This window comes from Colius striatus, chromosome 15, assembly GCF_028858725.1.
Source record: "Colius striatus isolate bColStr4 chromosome 15, bColStr4.1.hap1, whole genome shotgun sequence".
Taxonomy (NCBI): Eukaryota; Metazoa; Chordata; class Aves; order Coliiformes; family Coliidae; genus Colius; species Colius striatus.
This window is the reverse complement of record NC_084773.1, coordinates 10,505,544-10,523,217: the sequence shown is the minus strand read 5'-3', so window position 1 is coordinate 10,523,217 and position 17,674 is coordinate 10,505,544. Positions and strand designations below refer to the sequence as shown.

Here is a 17,674-nt window from a genome sequence, read left to right as displayed (position 1 = left end):
CACTTTATAAAGCTTCTACACCTTTTTCCCCTTCATCCATTGACATGGTTAAATGAATTTGTATTTCACTGTTAGTAGGACTTTAATCTTTCAGTTGTCTATCCTGAGAGTGTTGTGCAGCAATCAAGTACCCCTGCTTTACAAACCAAGGAAGCATTGCTTTGTGAACAAGAAACTAAGGCTGAGTTCATATCAAGTCTGTGCAGAGCAGGAATGAATTTCTGGTTTGCAAATGTTTGTTTCCTGATGAAGCAGCAGGTGGGGACAGACAGTAAGAAAAAGAGAAGCTAAGCATGATGGAAAGCAATTTTTATTTAATCTGTTTCAAGAAAACATACAGAAAGGTTAAATTACTCTGGAAGAGAGGTTTTAAAAATAGGGTGAAGTTAACTAGTTTGTGTATTTCTGCATTCCCCAAAGGAGGCTTCAGAAAACAAAACCAAGACCTAAAAAAAAGAGTAAACACTTCAAAAAGGTGCCATTACTATTTCTTAGCTATAGATCTGTTTTTCTGTTGCAGATCTATTTCACTTGTATTCAGCTTTAATTGCACCTTGCTGTGACTGTTCCTTTGGGCAGGTCAACATCCATGCAAACACACACCAGCTTCCACTGTTCTTGAAACATTTCATTATAAAGCACTTCAGACAAACTTGGATTCAAAAAAAACCCCTTCTCATCTGTAAAAGGAAACTATTTTAAAACACCATTCATAAAGAAAATAGATTATTCTTAAGCATCAACTTCAGTTAGAGCTCTCCTGTAACGAAATCTAAAGATATAACTGACGGGTCAAGAGCTATTCATGTCATTATATACTCGTGAAAGGGAGACTAAGATGTTACACAGACATCATGGAGCATCTTATTGTTGATAATGAAACAGGAACACTTGATAGCTAATCCTGGCCTGACAAAGCAGCCCAACATTTAAATATTTTTCAGTCCCAAAAGAGACAAACCATTGACATTTCTCATTCAGTAATTAAGCCAGCCCTGGGTAAGGGTTAAAACCACTTCAAAGCATCTAACGTGATAAGCTCTTCATTTCATGTACTTCTCCTGTTGATCAGCCAAGATTTTTGCTGAGGATTTGGCATCATAGAAAAGTTCATTTATTTCTTCAATATGCTCTTTCTCGATGCTGTCTTTCCCATTAATCTTGGCAAGCAGGTTAGCAGGGGTCAGCAACTGCACAGCATACCTGTGATCAAACAGAGAGGGGGGAATAATTACAAGTTGGTGCATTCCAGGGAACTGAAGATACATAGGGATGGGATATTTTTTAGCACACACATAGCTCTAGTAGTATAAAAAGTGTGCAAGACCCTCCAGCACCTACATTTCTTAAAGTAGGAAAGAGGAGGATTCCCACTCTTTTTTAATGTTAGCACTACTCTGAACAGATCCCAGTATTGTATGAGAGGGGGCTGTCTCCCTTCCAAAAGTGATTTATCCTACAGGGTTTTTAGACATAGTCATACTTAAGAGAGAAGACAACTGTGCTGAACTTACCTTAAGGTTGTCTTGGTACCAATTTCTCCTAAATGGTTTAGGGCTTCTTCACTAATATTAATTCCTTCTGTCTGAGCACGAAGTTTTATGATCTGTTGGGATACCAGACCAAACAATTAGCAAGCTAAACTATGAAGCTTAGTATCTGTAAACTCTGTCAGCTTAGAAATGAGACGTAAAACAAGACAGTGTGGAGAGTTTTCCTTGTGTAACTTACCACTGAGCTAGAACTTGTAGAATTCTTTCAATAGGAAAATACAATGCTGAAAACCCAATTATCACAAAAAGTGAGTGAAGTAACATGTCTGGACTGCTACCCCTTCATAACTCTGCAGGTTAGCAAAGTCTATCTACTCATAAGGGGCAGAGTATGAGAACTTAGAGAAGAAAACAGGAAAAGTATTGTGGAAGGAGGTGACAGCCTAAGTGTTGTGGGCAGCTACAGCACTTACTACATTTTGCAGTGTGCCATGCAGCCCTCTAGAAAGCCCTCAGAAAGCTACGCCCTTTCCTTAGCAGCTCCCAACACACTTTTTATTCAATTGACAAGAAGATAGTAAAATAAATCAAAGTTACTTTCTGTGATTCACCTATTCCTACAAGAAAAAAAAGAAAATCACTAAGAAGAATCTAATCTTTCAGGAACAGTCTCAGGCTTGTACCAGTTTGAAGATCTTTACAAAGTTGGAGAGCAAGATATCACCAACAAGCCTGAGCATATAAAGCTGTAGCAAAAGTGGCACGAGTCTCTTGGTAGTCCGTATTACCAGCTGAGTGATAAGGGGCAGACTGGATAATGATGTTGTGTTGCGGTGCTGAGATAACTCTGGAACTGCAAGCCTCATATAATACAGGTATTTTTCACTTTGGCAGCTTTGTAAACAAGATATCAAGAAGCACTCGTTTAAATTAAAGCCGTAAAAACGCGTTAGGGGAGTCAGGGCAGGGAACAGAGAAAGAGAGAGGGGCTTGAAATGACAGGAACTCGTGCTAAGGTATTAATACTGAATATTTGCAATGCTGCTGCAAATGCAATGTCAGATTGAAGATTTTTTTTCGTATCTTTTAGATCACCTAAACATCACCCCCCCTTCATTCAGATACTGCTACTTCCTTTTCTACCAAAAACAAGGTATCTGGAGCACTTGGTCTCTAACAGCCTTCTACTAAATAACTTTCTAGCTAGCAACTTGGTAGAAACTTGCTGAAGGATTGAGGCCCAAGCCATTAATCCAGCAAATACATGTATAAGCAAGCTCCTATGAAACAGGAAAACAAGTGTTTATGAGGTAAAATAAATTAGGGATAAGATGTGCCACATAACTTCTAATATCTAACAGCAGGCACGTATGCAAAAAAGTTTGATTACAACAAAATCTGCCTAGAATATGCATGAAAGTGAATTTTCTCCCTATTCTGGTTGCACTAAGTGTGGGTCTTGCTCTCTGAGCCACGCTACACAACGGCATTTCTACTTTATCAACACAAAGAAATATTTTGAACTGGTTATGAACAAACTCTCAGTAGCTACAGGGACAATTCTTGTGCTGATCAACAAATTAATTGTGAAAGGCCAAGTCAAACAGAAAAAAAAAAAAACAGTGAAAACTTCTTCCTAGCATGAAAGAAAAATGGGAGGAAAAATAGAGAAATAAATTTATGGATGTCTTATTTTACCCTCCCTGCAAATTGCATTTTGTTAGAAACCAAAGTTAAGTGTAATAGCTCCTTCTCCCAAGAGGAGATATCGTTCAGAAGCCTTAGATTAAGGGAAAAATGAGCTTATCCGACTATGGGAATGTGATTTATTGGGACATAATGTCCAGAGTCCATTTTTAGCTCTAGGAAATGCTACTGTAAACACCTCCTTTCCCTCTCCTCCAGGGAGGGGGGAAATCACAGCACTTACTCAGCTCTTCTGAAAATCAACAGTTCAGGAACTACCTCCTTAACAGTGCATTGATTCAGCATGCTAGGCAGGCATTATATATAGACCTTAACAAAAAGTAACTTGGAGTACACACTCCTGCTGCCCTAACTACACAAAATTCACATACAGTACAGCAAGTCCAGACAACAACCTTTAACATCCCCAGGCTGAGTAAAAGTCACACTCTAACATTTGTTTCATATCCAGTCAAAATGAGACGGTATTATTAAATCACTGGGCTGCTCCTACTGTAACCTATACCGTAAGGCCTTAAAGTGTCCTTTCAGCTACAAAAAAATCATCGCAACAGCCCTGAAGTGTCCTTTCAACTACAAAAAAAATCACAACAGCCCTATGTGAAAAGCTCCTCAAACCAAGGGAACAGAAGCTTTGCCTTGAGGTTTATATTCGATAAATGCCTCAGCTTCACCTTGGCACTTATCCAGCAGCAGGAGACTATTATCTGGTGACAAGGCTCTCCTCCATTGACACTATCTCTTAAATAATACAAAGAATTGACATGATAAACGGTAATGTCTTCTGCATTGTGTCACTTCCCAGCATTGAGACGCTAATGAGAGGGGATCTTTGACACGATGCATCATAATGGCACCCAAGCATTATAATCGATAGGCAATACACTGTAGAGGCCCCACAGGAAAAGTTTCAGGCCTATCTCTGCAAGCTTACTGTGCTTACATTTCCAAACTTGACAAGGAGCAGGAAAACCAGTTTCAGGAGACAGTTCTAGGAGGTTAAAGCTATAGTAAAGGGCATAGAGGGAAAAACACATTCCCTAGTCCCTCTTAGCTCTTGTGTGGAGGAACAGCCTGAGGTCTGGGACCAAAGGTCCCAAGATGTGACACTTCATCACTTTCATCAGCACTACCTGTTGGGACTTGCAGACTCTATGGAAAGCATATATGTGCAAGGCATGAGGTTAGCTAAGGATTCATACTATTTCCTGCAAGTGAGGTGCCACTTTCAGCCCTTATATGCTTACCAATACAACTCCTTAGTGGGTGGAAAGCAGACAGAGAAATTGCATGCACAATTTTACACAGCTTATTGTAGCTAGTTATTAAAGCAGTATGCATTTTGGATGTGGTAAGCTTTCTAGCACAAAACCTGGTGAGAGCTCTAGTATAACATAATATGCAGAAACATAGCAGTCATCCCAATAGACTGGAACTCTGGGGACTTTTTGCAAGTTGTCTTAAAATGCTGCGATACCTGCTTCATTTCTTGGGGTGTATACAGCATGGTTCGGATGATCATGACTCTATCCAGCAGGTCCAGTGGTATTCCATGAGGAGACACTATATCCTCTGTGCCTCTAAAGCAGAAACCAAACAGAAAGAGATCAGGTATTATTCTGAGTTCAGGATGTTGATTTGACTAAAACCAGTAATAAGTGACTACATTAGTTCACAATTCTCATGTCTTTCCAGAGAGTCACACTCCATGGACAGAGACAGGAAACAAGTGAAGTTCATTCTGGACAACCCATCGGAAACAAAAACTATTTCTGGAACTCTTAACCACACCACTCAAAAACAGAGGTGGTGCTTTCCTGAATTGTATCTTACAGTGCAGTCTTATCTAATGTTCCAAGGTATCTTCCAGCAAGGAACAAATCATTCTTACTAACTTGTTTAGCTGTATCAGTAGAAATTACATCCACTGTCATCCATCAGGAGAACATTCCTTCTTACTGAGCAAGCCATTACTGTGTTCCATCTTCCCCCCAGTCCCTCCAGAGAATACTGCAGTGGTTTTCATTCCATGCTTGCTATCCAGCAACCTGAGAAGTGAAGGTCTCCACAGAAAGGACAGAGCAAGGTCTAGAACCCCAACCATTTTACTAGTTGGACATGTAACACCCAACAGCAAAGGCTGAAGACACATCAACTCTCAGTTTTACAAGACCACTACAATTTGGTGTAAAGTCAAGAGTGAAAGACACCCAGGTTTCATGAGATCTGTAGGTAAAAGCAATAAAGTGCTGGTAGAGAACTACATTTCTAAGTTCAGTGTTAGCATGTAGGCACTGCAGCTTTGGCCACGGTCCTCCTTGGGAAATGAATCAAAATGCTCTGCAATCATCTGCTGTACTGTGTATATAGTAGCTGGTGTTCTCTCCTCTGAAATGATTCCCACTCTTGTGAGCTTACAGAATCCTCTGTACCTTCTATAGAACTAATTTTTTCTCTGACTCTTTTCAGAGCCATCAGCAGGCAAATGAAAATATCACCACTGGGGGTAGTGGTATACATTTAAGAGCTTTCTTTCAAGGACTTAATTTAGAAAGATTAGATATAACTATTACATGAGAAATCTCCTTTCTTAAATGGCAATTTTTTCATAACAAGATCTGCAGTGAATCCATGCTGATAGATCTCTTTGCTCTACTTCTACAAGACAGCCTCTTTATGCCTATGCAAAGACAAAGCTGTAATGTTCCCCCTTAAAGAATTTTGAAAGGCTTATCACCTCCACTTCTAAGGAATGCAAACAGATAAAGATTAATACCAGATGAGCCACCAAGAAGCAAAGGAATAGCTGGTTACACAGCTGAATTAAATAAATTTAAAGAGTAGCAATCATGGCTAATGACAGCTTGTTTAGACATAATTAGACCTAGACCACAAATCAGCAGTAGAACTTAGGGAAAAATCTGAAAGGGAGGAGAACTTTCACTGAACATGCAAGGAATGCATTGTGTGGGTGCAAAGTATTGAAGTGGAGGCACGAACTGGAGTGGAGATGAAAAACAAGTCAGTTGGTAAGACTAGGATCAAAAAAAGTCAGACCAACACAGTAGGAGAGAATGAAAAATAGGGAGAGGCTGAGCTGTGACATACTTTAACAGTAACAACAGGAAGCTTAAGTCTGAAGCAATAAGGAATAGCAAATAGCAAAAGCAGAAAATATTATTAGAGGTTTGTAGCTTTGCTTTTGATGTCCCTAACGTGCAAGCCACAGATGTGCTGAGGTATTAATTGAGAAAGGTAATTGACACAGATCACCTAGAAAGTAAGACAATTCAGAAGCTGTTAGAGGGATGTGGTGGAGGAAATAAAAGAAGGAATTCCATTCTGCTTTAACTCAATCAGCCTGGCATCAAATGCTTCTCCCATCATGAGGCTCACAAGCAGTTCTTGAGCACTGATGCAGCTTGTAGCCCATGCAGTGTATTATCACAGGTGTCAGAGACAAAAAGCCTTCAAAGATTATAAATCCACTGATAATTCCAAGGTTTAGGGATCAATGTAAACCGGAAAATTCAAGTTTAGACATCATACCTGATAACACAGTTTCCTCGGTTTGAAGCAAAGATGACAATGGGGGAAATAGAAGATTCCAGTGCTCGGTGTAGGTATGTGAAACACTCAATATCCAGCATATGAACCTCATCTACAAAGAGCACACCTGGGACTAGCTCTGCGATGCCTTGATCGATGTATTTATTCACCACCTTATTTATCTCTCCTCGAAGTTTGTCTGAGAACAAAAAGAAACTATTAGTTGTTCTGCTATAGGTCTGTGTGAAAGGCTTTGAATTTTTTCATGGTTTAGTATCTTACCACCATAGGGGAAAACCTCTGTGACACTATAATTCTATGGCATTCTATGTCCTGCATTGGGAAGACATCTGTGCACAAAATACTTCTAAACTGAATTTCTCATGCTTACCTAGGGTAGTCTGTCCCCTCACATGGCTTGTAAAAAAACTCTGATTTTTATGGGTTTGGGGAGCTTGGAAAGGGGGAAAGGCAGTCAAACCTCAGTTTAAGACATGAAACTGTACAAAGTTTCCAAGCATGGCTGAAAAGAACATAATTGAAAGAATAAAATACTGCTACTGCATTTCAGCAAAGAAGTTGTGTTTAACAACAAAAAAAATAGGGTAATATAGATTTTTGGGAACATATGGATCTCAAAGCTATGCAAGATGTTACACTGATAAATCTAACATTAGAATAAGCAAAGTAACCTCTGGAACATACAAAATACTTCAAAAGCCAGCCATTCAAGTTAGGTATTGAAACAGACTTTGATCTAAATTTAGATAGTCCCTTACTGAAACATCATTTCTTTCAAAGCAAAAAGGAGAATAGATCTTTCTGTAGATATTTTTTTTCTCCAATGATCTGTAGGTAGGAAGAGCAGCAGTGCACTGAGGGCATCAAGTCAATAGACAGCTGCTACAGACATGTCTAAACCAAACCAAGGTTAGTCTCCAGAAGCCCTTTTTCTGCTCCAGAGAAATTCAGTATGGTTGCATCACATAAGCATGCATCTTAACAATGTTTTTCAGCTTTATTTTTTTGTTGTTGCTGTTCAGTTTGGCTGTCAGAAGTGTGAACCCCATGCCCTCTGGCAGGAATGTTTTGAGAAGGGGATAGCACTGAGGTTCTGACGTCTTTCTCCCCAGGAAGATGGGTACAGAGGGCAGTATATATTTTATCACTGTATGTGTGAACCAAACATGTGCAATACTGCTTTCAGCCATTACAATTCTAGCAGCTGCATGACTGCTTTTTGAAACCTGAACATTTATGAATAAATATCATGTTAGCATCCATTTAGAGATGCTGCATGAGAAACCCTATTTTTAATACTTTTCTGACTTGCAAATGTTTAGGTTATGCTGGGCTAAAAATACTGTGCGGGATTCATACCAGTAATTTCTGTTTTCTTAGGTTTCATCAGCTGTCCCATCATAGAAAGAATGTCTTGCCCACCCTAAGAAAAGAAAGTTACAGGTTACCTATGAGGTTTCATACAGAACACACACCTTGAGAACTTTACAAATCAGACTTAGTTAAAGAAGTTGTTTCTTGCTTTACATCAGCAGTGGTTGATAGTTTGTCAAAGGCTAAGTCATTTCACCACAGCACTATTCTAAATATGATCATTCAGCTACCTCCTCATTGGGTGCCTTACTCATTGGGTGAACAGAAAAAAACCAGAATGAGATGCCCTCTTTTTAAGAAACTGTAAGAACTGAAATTGTCAGGGAACACAGAGACACGATTGCCTGTGTGCACAGAAGGTGTTCAGCCTGTCAATATTTTGAGTCAATTATTTTGAGTTTTAAGATTTTTGAATGTCGTGATTTGTATTGTATAAATTATTTTGTCAGAAGAAAGGATGTTTATTTTGAAATTCAGTAGGTTAAGGGGTTATAGTATCATACTGTTAAGGATGCCAGCCTTTAAACAAAGATAATGTATTGTTAGTGGCTTTTGTTTAGGACACATGAGATTCTGTCGACACTGAGTTTATGTTAAGATACAGCAAGATTCTCCTGTTTTCAATTCTTTTGCTGCAGTAGAGCTCTACTAGAAGTCACAAAGAATTTAACAAGAGGTTATGAAACACTTCTGAAAGAAGTAGGGACATCAACAGAATTCACAGCAGTCAAAACCGGTTAGTTACCTTTTATCACAGTGCTTGCAGTTTTAATTTCATGGACACAAACCCATAAACACAGAGCACAAGACATCAATCTGCATTCAGAACTGTCACTAAATAGAATGATATGGGTATGGCTGCTGCCACCTCACATCTTTAGGCAACTTTCCTTCTGGAGAAAAAGTAATAATCTCTTTTTTCTGATCAAGAGGAGCAGCACACACTTCTCTTTTTCCCACATGGGATGAGGCACAGTGGTGGAGGGAAGGAGTTAGGTGTAGATTATGCATTAACTGTGAAGTTAGCTGATCCCAAGTATCTGTGTGGAAGCTTTGCTACAGCTGTTCTTGGTAGTGTTAGGAAATGTACTCTGCCAAATATTCCATGACCCAGTGCATGAATCCTAACCTAGCAACTGCCTCTTTAACCTGTATGGCAGGGACGCCAACGCAGTCAACTGCAGCGAGACTCCACTGAAGAGAGATGGACTGGCCTTCAAGGTGTAACATTACTGTATTTCCTAAAGTGGAAACTTAAGAGGGTGATTTAGGACAGCTCAACTTCCTACATCGCCTTCATTAGTCCAGTAACCATCACATCTACAACAAACCATTTTTCTGTAAAGACTTCATTTGTGGATTCAGATACCTGAGGTCGAGCATTGGCCACATCCAAGTCATGCAGGGTGACATCCTGAATAATTTCCTTTTTCTTGTGCACATCACCCTTTGGCAAGGGAACATACTCTTCAGCTTCAAGGTCAAATTCCGTAGCATAGATATCACACCTGCCCTGCCTCTGAGGAAAAGCAAGGAAGAGAAACCCAGGTATAGAATTAGTTTCAGTGCCAAAACCTTGAGTGACATGCACTTGATAAAGATAAAGGGCTTACTTCACAATTCCAGTCCTGACAAGCTTCAGCTGACAATTCAGACATCCCACTCCCTGCTCAGCAACAGCCATACTCTATGTACTGATCAAAGCTCAAAAACTCTGTTGAAAAACATCTGATATTTTCAATGGTAAGAATTCCACTCCTCTCTCCCCTTCTTTTAACCATATGCAATTCTTGCTAAAGGACAAATCCAGCAGATTAACTAGAGATTGGGAGAACTGTTCAAGACTTCTTTGTAGGTGGGTGATTTATCATATGATACAAAATATTATGCTCATCCATTAAACAGCAAGGATGGCTGTACACTACTTTCTAAATCAGATATGAGAAGAATGCTAACTAATGCAGTACTCTCTGATACGTGTATGTATCTTGTGGAGAAAATACCAGAGTGATAAAAGAATGATTAAATACACCGCACATGTCAGCCTGAAAATGACTAAAGTTGCTTGGTTTTTCCCCCTTCCGTTAAAGATGTCTTGATCTTACAGAAAAGAAAACTCATCCAGACAGCATCAGTGATATCTTCCTTGCCAGATGACCTCAATTGTGAACCAGATGACCACGTTCTTTCAGTGCAAGAGAGAATTTTCTCTCCAGATAAGAAAAACGCTGGTCTCTTTTTAAAACTTCCATGTAACCATTTCATGTCAGTTAAGGTTAATAAATTAGAGAGCCTTCTGATAAAGGCAGAGAAAGGTCTCCAAGAATATATAAACCTGCATAAAAGAGCAGAACTTGTCTTTTTACCTTGACAGCTCCACTGTTTGCTTCAATATAAATAACATCACCGGTTTCCACTCGCTCCTTCTGCAAACTTTCAAATATGCTTGGGTCCAGCTGGAGACAAGTAAACATCACAGTTGGTCAAAACAGTTCCATATTGTTATGGTAATCAAGGAAAAGAAACTTAGTCTAAAGCTCACTCCCACCAGACAAAATTAAATTGCAACTCCCCCCCCAAAACAATACCTCTAGGATTTTGTAACGCTGTAACACACAGAGTAGTGACAGAGAACAAATCTGAAAGAAAATGGTTCCTCTGAAAGAACTTTGCTAAGTGCTAGAAATACAGCGATATCAGTAGCTATCACAGAATATGCCTTTGTGTAATGCCACTATATAAATATATGTGTACGTGTATACACTTCAGAAGCAGCACTTCTCTTGCTTTCTAGTAAAATCTACAGAAATATGGCTATAGCACTGAATTACGCCGCTGCATTTCTCGAGTCTTTATGCTCTGTGGAGCTGTATGAGGGACAGCAGATGCGGAATACATTAGATGCTTTTGTTTCTCTTGGTATGTGTTTATTCACTTCTGCTCAGCATCTTCTTGTTTTCAGAATGAACAAATGCAAGATGATATTTAACAGAGACAGCTTTCCGTTGTCTTCTCTTCTGACTGACAGGGAAGTGAACAACATGGACAGAGACTTGTACAAGAAAACAAAGAGAGAGCGGGTCTAAGCTGAAAACAAACCAGCTCAATTTCCAGTTCTTTATCAAATATTCACTGGAGCATATCTCCCCATGAAGTAAGAAGACATGTGACAGCAAGAACAATTTATAATGAAGCAGGCAGACTTCCCAAAACCATCCTCAAAAATTCGGTTGAGAATCAGAAAACAAAACCAAACAAGACCTTTCTCACATGTTTGTTATCACAAACATGAATTTATAGCCAGGGTCAGAGTGTGCATATCACAGACTGAGAGAGATATCATAGTTCAGATTCCCAGTTCAGCCCATTTTCCATGATATTAGTAACGCTGCAAAACTGCATCAGGATCTCGTTCTACTTAAATTTGCCAAACAGCAAAATAATAGGCTGTTGAGTAATGGGTTTATCCCCAATTTCAATTAGTAGGAGTCAAGACTAACATCTAAATATTTCACATGAGCCAGATAAACATGTGTTCTCAGGAGTAGGAAAAAGCTGTCTAGCAAAAGAAAACAGCCTCCTGACATTCTCACTCCAGGGAGACTGGGACAAAAAGCTTGAAAAGGAAAGAAGTGCTAAAAATAGAAGATGTTGACCTGAAATACTTAAGGTAATTTTTGAGATTCTAGAAAAGTACCTTCAGTTGTTTGGTTCCCTTTGCGGTTTTGAGTCCTATAATTACGTGGCTGATGGTTTTGCCATACCCCCCCATAGGGTTTTCAGTCTCACATGGAGTTAGTTCTGTCACTTCTCCTTCATAAACCTCCTTGGTCTCTTTAATCCTCAGCCCTGTAAGAAATTGTTTAGAACAGTTTAAGTACACAAATCAATGGCTGTATATACTGCTGTGTTACTGCCAACAGAATGTCAAGTATTACTAAGCTACGTTACATTTAATGCAATGTTTTACTTTTAAAAGTAGAAAGAATAATTATTGTTTTTCCTTCAATATTAAGTGAGAATACTCATCCTATATCATCAGAACAAAAGTTCAGCCCAAATTCTGACCTGCAATACAGTTTAAGTGCTAAGAAATTATTGTCTTCTGTTCATTACTTTTAGTCTTTGAAGCAAATGTCAGTATCCTCTTTTTTCCCTCCACAAAGTGGAGATTTGCTTGATTTGTACCCCTATGGTAAAGTCAGAAAAAGAGTTTATCTCCTGATACTAGAGATGCACATACAACTGTGAGTTTTACACAAGTTTTGGACTGACAGAAAAGCTCTGCAAGTAAAGAAAGAGAAGAAAACAAGTAACTTCATTAAAAGCTTTATGTTTTAGCAATTGAGTTAAAAGTAACATGAATTGATTAACAGGTATTACGTTAGAAACTCGTAACATTAAGAAAAGGTTAATGTATCATTTAAAATATTTTTCAAGTTAACAACAAAACGTGGGCTTTGGCAAAAACTTCAGTAGAGGCTGCTATAACACAGATTTAAAACTATTTCAAAATAGCTGACATGCTTACTTGATTATTTTTCAGGTAGCTGGGCAATCATAGTATCTGGGTAACTTCTGTTCTAGTCACTATTGTAATTAACTATTGTAAACTATTGTAATTCTCAGAATTATTTTAAATTGATGAATAATATAGAGCTGAAGAGTGTCACAGTGAGACTGTTCCAAAGAAAAAACACTATCATCACCACCACGACTACAATTATCCATACGTTCTAAGTACATAAAAGTTCAAAGAACCCACATCTGCAGAGACTCTATAAAGTATTTTATGAGACACACATGCCATACCAAAAATAATGAATGGGCTGTAACAAGATATAAGGAAGTCATCCTGCCCAGTCCGAGGCTATTAGGACTTTATAAAACTTTCCTTGTTCCGTAACTTTTCATTTTGCTTTGAAATAGATCAGACACTTCCCCAGTAATCTTGAGCTGCTGATAGGGGAACAGAAAGAGCTGACAAATATGAGTCTGTCTCCCTCTACTGGGCCCAAATTAAGAGCAGGACTGGAAATGTGAGAAATGGGTTAACTGTGGATAATGTAATTTCTTATTAAGAAATGTTTGTTTTCTCTGATTTAGCACTACATTAAAAGTTCTATATAAACTTAATTTCAGTAGTTTTAAAAATGTTTTTCAGATATGCCAAAATATCAGACAGAAAAAATATTAATGAACTTTTGAGTTATAAAACTGACCTAGACAAAGCTGCATCAGAGAGGCCACATCTGCCAAGGAATGGGAAGCTGTACTGTAAAACTGCTGGTGCTGAGAACTGAACATTCACAGGTTTGTTTTACCTTTTGTTTTTAAACTTTCAGCACTAATCTGCTCTGAAAACCTGGAAGCCCATTTGTATTGGGGGTATATTTTGTACACGGTATGCACATCTTTCAGATTCATGTAATCCAAACAGAATCTAACTCATATGCTCAGTCTGCTCCATAGCGCAAACCAAAGCTGAGTCAGTGAGGACAACCTAGGGATTTACATAAAACGCCTCTAATGCCTCTAATCTACACTAAAGTGCTTATATAGAAGTGTTTGTTACTGAAAATATTTACAGATGAACATGATCTGAAGGAAGGCAATAGGTGCTTTGAACTTGCTGCTGATTATCCTTTGTTTGCAAATGAATATGCACATATCTACTACAAACTTCATTCTCAAAAGAGTTCTTAAACAGAGTAATCTCCTACTTACAAATCACACGAGTCTAAGAAAGCAACTGTGAATTATTTCATGTTTTTGTTCAATAGCACTACATGGAGTTAAACAGAGCTTGTTTGATTTACTGGTAGTTACAATTCGGAGACACAAGGTACAAATACTCTATTTAAGTGGCTATTCCAGCAGTTAATTTTTAGTGCAACTGAGTTCTAACTTTAGCTACTGTCATCATCTTTGCCAGCTGCTAATAAGCTCTATACAGGATTAATCTCTCTCAGCTGAAGTTTTTTTAACCCATACAACCATTCAATCTTCTCATTTCCAACTCTGTCTTTATATGTTTCTTACACATTATAAACTCTTTACTATACCCCAAACAGTACTTGGCCATGAGACTGTCAAGTCTGTTATTAAAACTCAACAGTTAAAATCCTGTGAACTTGGGAGTTACTCCTGTTTCCTTGTACAGTGACAGATCCAAACTACTCAGTATTTTGATGAAAAAAGTTGATGTTAACATCTCTGATTGTTTTTATCAATTAAGGTGGCTAAACCTCCTGAAAGCAAAAGGCATAATACGAGCAATACATGATGTACACAAAAGCTGCTAACAAGAAATTGTACAAAAACCTCCCAAACTCCAAAAAACTAAATACTTCAGGTACTGATTGACATGTGAGATGAAGCCTCTCTTGCACACACTCACAGCTGAGACTGCACTGTGCATATAAAAGATTTTTTTAAAAAAACATACCCTTGTAAATTATTTCTTTACCAAGCAGGGAAGCAAAAACATACCTGAGATTTAAACACAACCAGGAAGCGTTCCATCATGAGAAATGATGGTTGCTATTCCTTTATTTCAGAGTTGTGGGTTTGTTTTTTTTTACACTGATAAAAATATTCAATAAAGGCTGTGTTATAAAAATGTGACATGGAATTCAACAGAAAGGAATAAAAGAAGTTCCATCTTTCATTAACACTAATATTTGTTTAGAAGTGTCTCTCTATTGACATTCAGGGAATGCAGGGAACTAACAATGTAGCTGGCTGTTAAACCTCAGAGAGTTAGAATACTGCTGTCTCTAGAAATGACAACATAGATGGCGTAAGTTTCATCTGTTGGTTCAAGTTTCCAAATCTCTGACAGGGAACTTCATCACATCAAGGAAATTTTGCAGACTACCAAGTCTCTGGCTTCCCTCCCCCAGTCCCTGCCTGTTTCATGGTAACTAGAAGACCAGAGACTACTGAGAGGTGCTTTCTTATAGAAGTCAATGGAATACTTTTGTTTCATTGCAGAACTGAGAGACTTCTTCACCTTACTGCCATAAAATAGTCAGATGAAGTCCAAGGGGAAGCATGATACAGAAACCAGGAAAATTAACTGTTAATGTGTTCAGTACTAAGCTATCTTAAGCCAATCCTTACGCTGCATTTGTCAGCTGTCAGCAGCGATCACATAAGAGATTTTAGATACTAGTTGAGGTTATGCTGCAAATTTAACCAATTTACCTCAAGCTTGTAAAAGCACTCTAGAAGTGAGAAAGACATTAAGTTAAAGTATTTCTTTTCTTGGCATGGAATTTTGTACTCGCTGGAATACCAGGTCAGGCTAACACTGCCATTTGGGAGTCCCTAATGAACACTATCTGCTTACCAAGGTGAAATCATTAAAACAAAAAATGAGAGTGCATTTTTCTGTCTACAAGTACTTCCACTAATGTAGGAAAATCATTTTTCTTTGAGCTTTATTCACAGTCACAGGCAAAAGCAGATGAACCCAGAGGATGAGAAAAGACTCTGAAGAATTAGAATAAATCATAATACAATTAAATTAAGGTTTAGAAACAGAAACTCTTACTGACTCTACTAAGTGTGCAATAGACTCACTAAATTAAGATCAGCACTGAAAAAAACCCCCAAACCAATAATCTGAAAACCACCATGACCACTGAAAAGTTGTTCCTTTTTTAGACGGCTGGGAAAAAGCAAAATAAGTACCATGCATATGCCCAGTTCTTCTGGTTTTCTGAAACTTACCAATTGCACGTCTGAAGTTTTCCATTAGAACTTCTGTTTTCTTGATCTCAGTGGAATAGACCTCACTTCCAACCATAGGACAAAAGGGAACTTTACTTCCCAGTTCCTGAGCAATAGCTAAAGCCAGAGCAGTCTTAAAAAAAAGAACAAAACAAAACTTACTCATTAATTTTTATGAGTATTAACAGAGGAATCTTTCTGCACAAAGTTAACTTTCCTCATCATATCACCTTCCATCTATCAACTCTCAATTCAGTATTCAGACTACTTTGTCTGACATGTTTCTCACATATAACCCTTTCCACAAAACAAGTCAGACACATATAAAGTGACTTTTATCAAACACAAAATACCATAAAGATACAACACTAAGCATTTGAATTTGACATCTGATACAAATGCAAAAAGCCTTACATAGCACAGTGGAAAAAAACTGCAACAATCACTTAAGTTTTTAATATAAAATTAACTTTTAAGAATCTGATTCAGAGACCATATTACCCAAGTGTTTGGTAACTTAGGAGAGATGGCTTCACACTAGTGATGCCTGAACACACCACTGGATCCTGCCTGTGTTGATGACATGGCAAAAATCAAAATATAAAGCAGGAAATTGTGTTACTACATTGAAAAAAAATATCCCTAGATAAAAACATTATGTAACTACTACCATAAAATGATTTTGACAACAAATTAAAAAGAAAATAGATTTAGGAATCTTTTATTTCAGATTGGAAAATGAAAAAACACACCTTGCCAGTTCCAGGAGGTCCTGCCAACAGCACAGCTCTGCCAGCCATTTTCTTGCTTTTGATTAGTTCCACTATAACTCCACAAGCCTAGAAGTTAAATAAGTTAACATTGTTAACAAAAGTAGTGCTGTAATATCTTTTTTCCAATATTACTACAAGTGTTTAGAAATATTAGGTTTTATGAGCCCACTACAAATAAAGATGATTTCAGTCTCACACACACAAAAAAGGAGGCAAAATCAGAAATACCAGCTTCCTACAATCATTTTATCTGTCACAGACATTGAAAAAAAAACCAACCCACAAAGATAACTTAGCCTACAAGCACAGGCTCCTTTCCCTCTCCCGGAGTTGTGTGCATATATGTTCAAAAACAAGGCAAGAAATTAATCTTTGACGTTCGGAACGATAGATCACTTAAAGAACTCGCCCTGGGCCCGACGCTGGACTGAAGCGGAAGCTTCCACCCCCACTTACACCAAATCTCTTGACTTTGGAGAGATTTTCTCTGCTTTTGGTACTCAATTTCTACGCGTAACACCGGGATGCCAGCCATCTGCCCCAGTCGCCAGCTAATACAAACGCAGCGGCTTAAGAAATAGCCTTGATATAGCCCTTCGCTTCTCACACAGCGGCACAACAGCCCGAGGATCTCAGAGAAGACTTTCACTTATTAACGGGACTTGTAAGACCGCCCATCACAGATTTAATCTAACCCCCCCACCTCCTGGGGCCCCGAGGCTTCCCCTCAGCCAGAGCGGCGGCTGCGGAGCACCCAGGGCAGCCCGGCCAGGCCCCGCCGCCCCCCTCGCTCACCTCCCGCGCATTCTCCTGCCCCACCAGCCCGGCCCCCGCCGGCTTGGCGGTGCCGCTCTCGTCCAGCCCCAGCCCCTTGACATGGCTGTGGGCGGCGATGCGCTGCGTCTTCGAGGTGCTCTTCACCTCCTCGATCTTCATGGCCGGGCAGAACGGGCCGCAGCCACTCAGCCACACGCGCCACACGCGGCCCGCGCGTTACCAAGGCTCCCGGCGCTCGGCCGC

General features: G+C 39.0%; 1 protein-coding gene across 1 annotated transcript; it reads right to left on the bottom strand.

The window, feature by feature from the left end:
• Nucleotides 1–292: 292 nt before the first annotated feature.
• On the bottom strand, nucleotides 293–17,674 carry RUVBL1 (RuvB like AAA ATPase 1). The gene is made up of 11 exons (XM_062008189.1): nucleotides 17,450–17,674; nucleotides 16,634–16,720; nucleotides 15,882–16,014; nucleotides 11,842–11,993; nucleotides 10,511–10,600; nucleotides 9,514–9,663; nucleotides 8,130–8,193; nucleotides 6,750–6,948; nucleotides 4,678–4,780; nucleotides 1,515–1,606; nucleotides 293–1,203 (listed from the first exon to the last, which is right to left on the bottom strand). Exons 1-11 carry the CDS (start codon nucleotides 17,588–17,590, stop codon nucleotides 1,044–1,046), a joined length of 1,371 nt encoding a protein of 456 aa, XP_061864173.1. The 5' UTR covers nucleotides 17,591–17,674; the 3' UTR covers nucleotides 293–1,043.

Bases quoted from the DNA above. Each gene is read 5' to 3' on its own strand.
- RUVBL1 (XM_062008189.1), bottom strand. From the start codon at position 17,590: ATGAAGATCGAGGAGGTGAAGAGCACCTCGAAGACGCAGCGCATCGCC. The intron at 6,949-8,129 runs GTATGAATCCCG...TTTTGTTCTCAG, and splicing joins TAAGAAAACAGAAATTACTG to ACAAACTTCGAGGAGAGATA. The intron at 4,781-6,749 runs GTATGATGTCTA...TTTCTGCTTTAG, and splicing joins CGAGGAAACTGTGTTATCAG to AGGCACAGAGGATATAGTGT.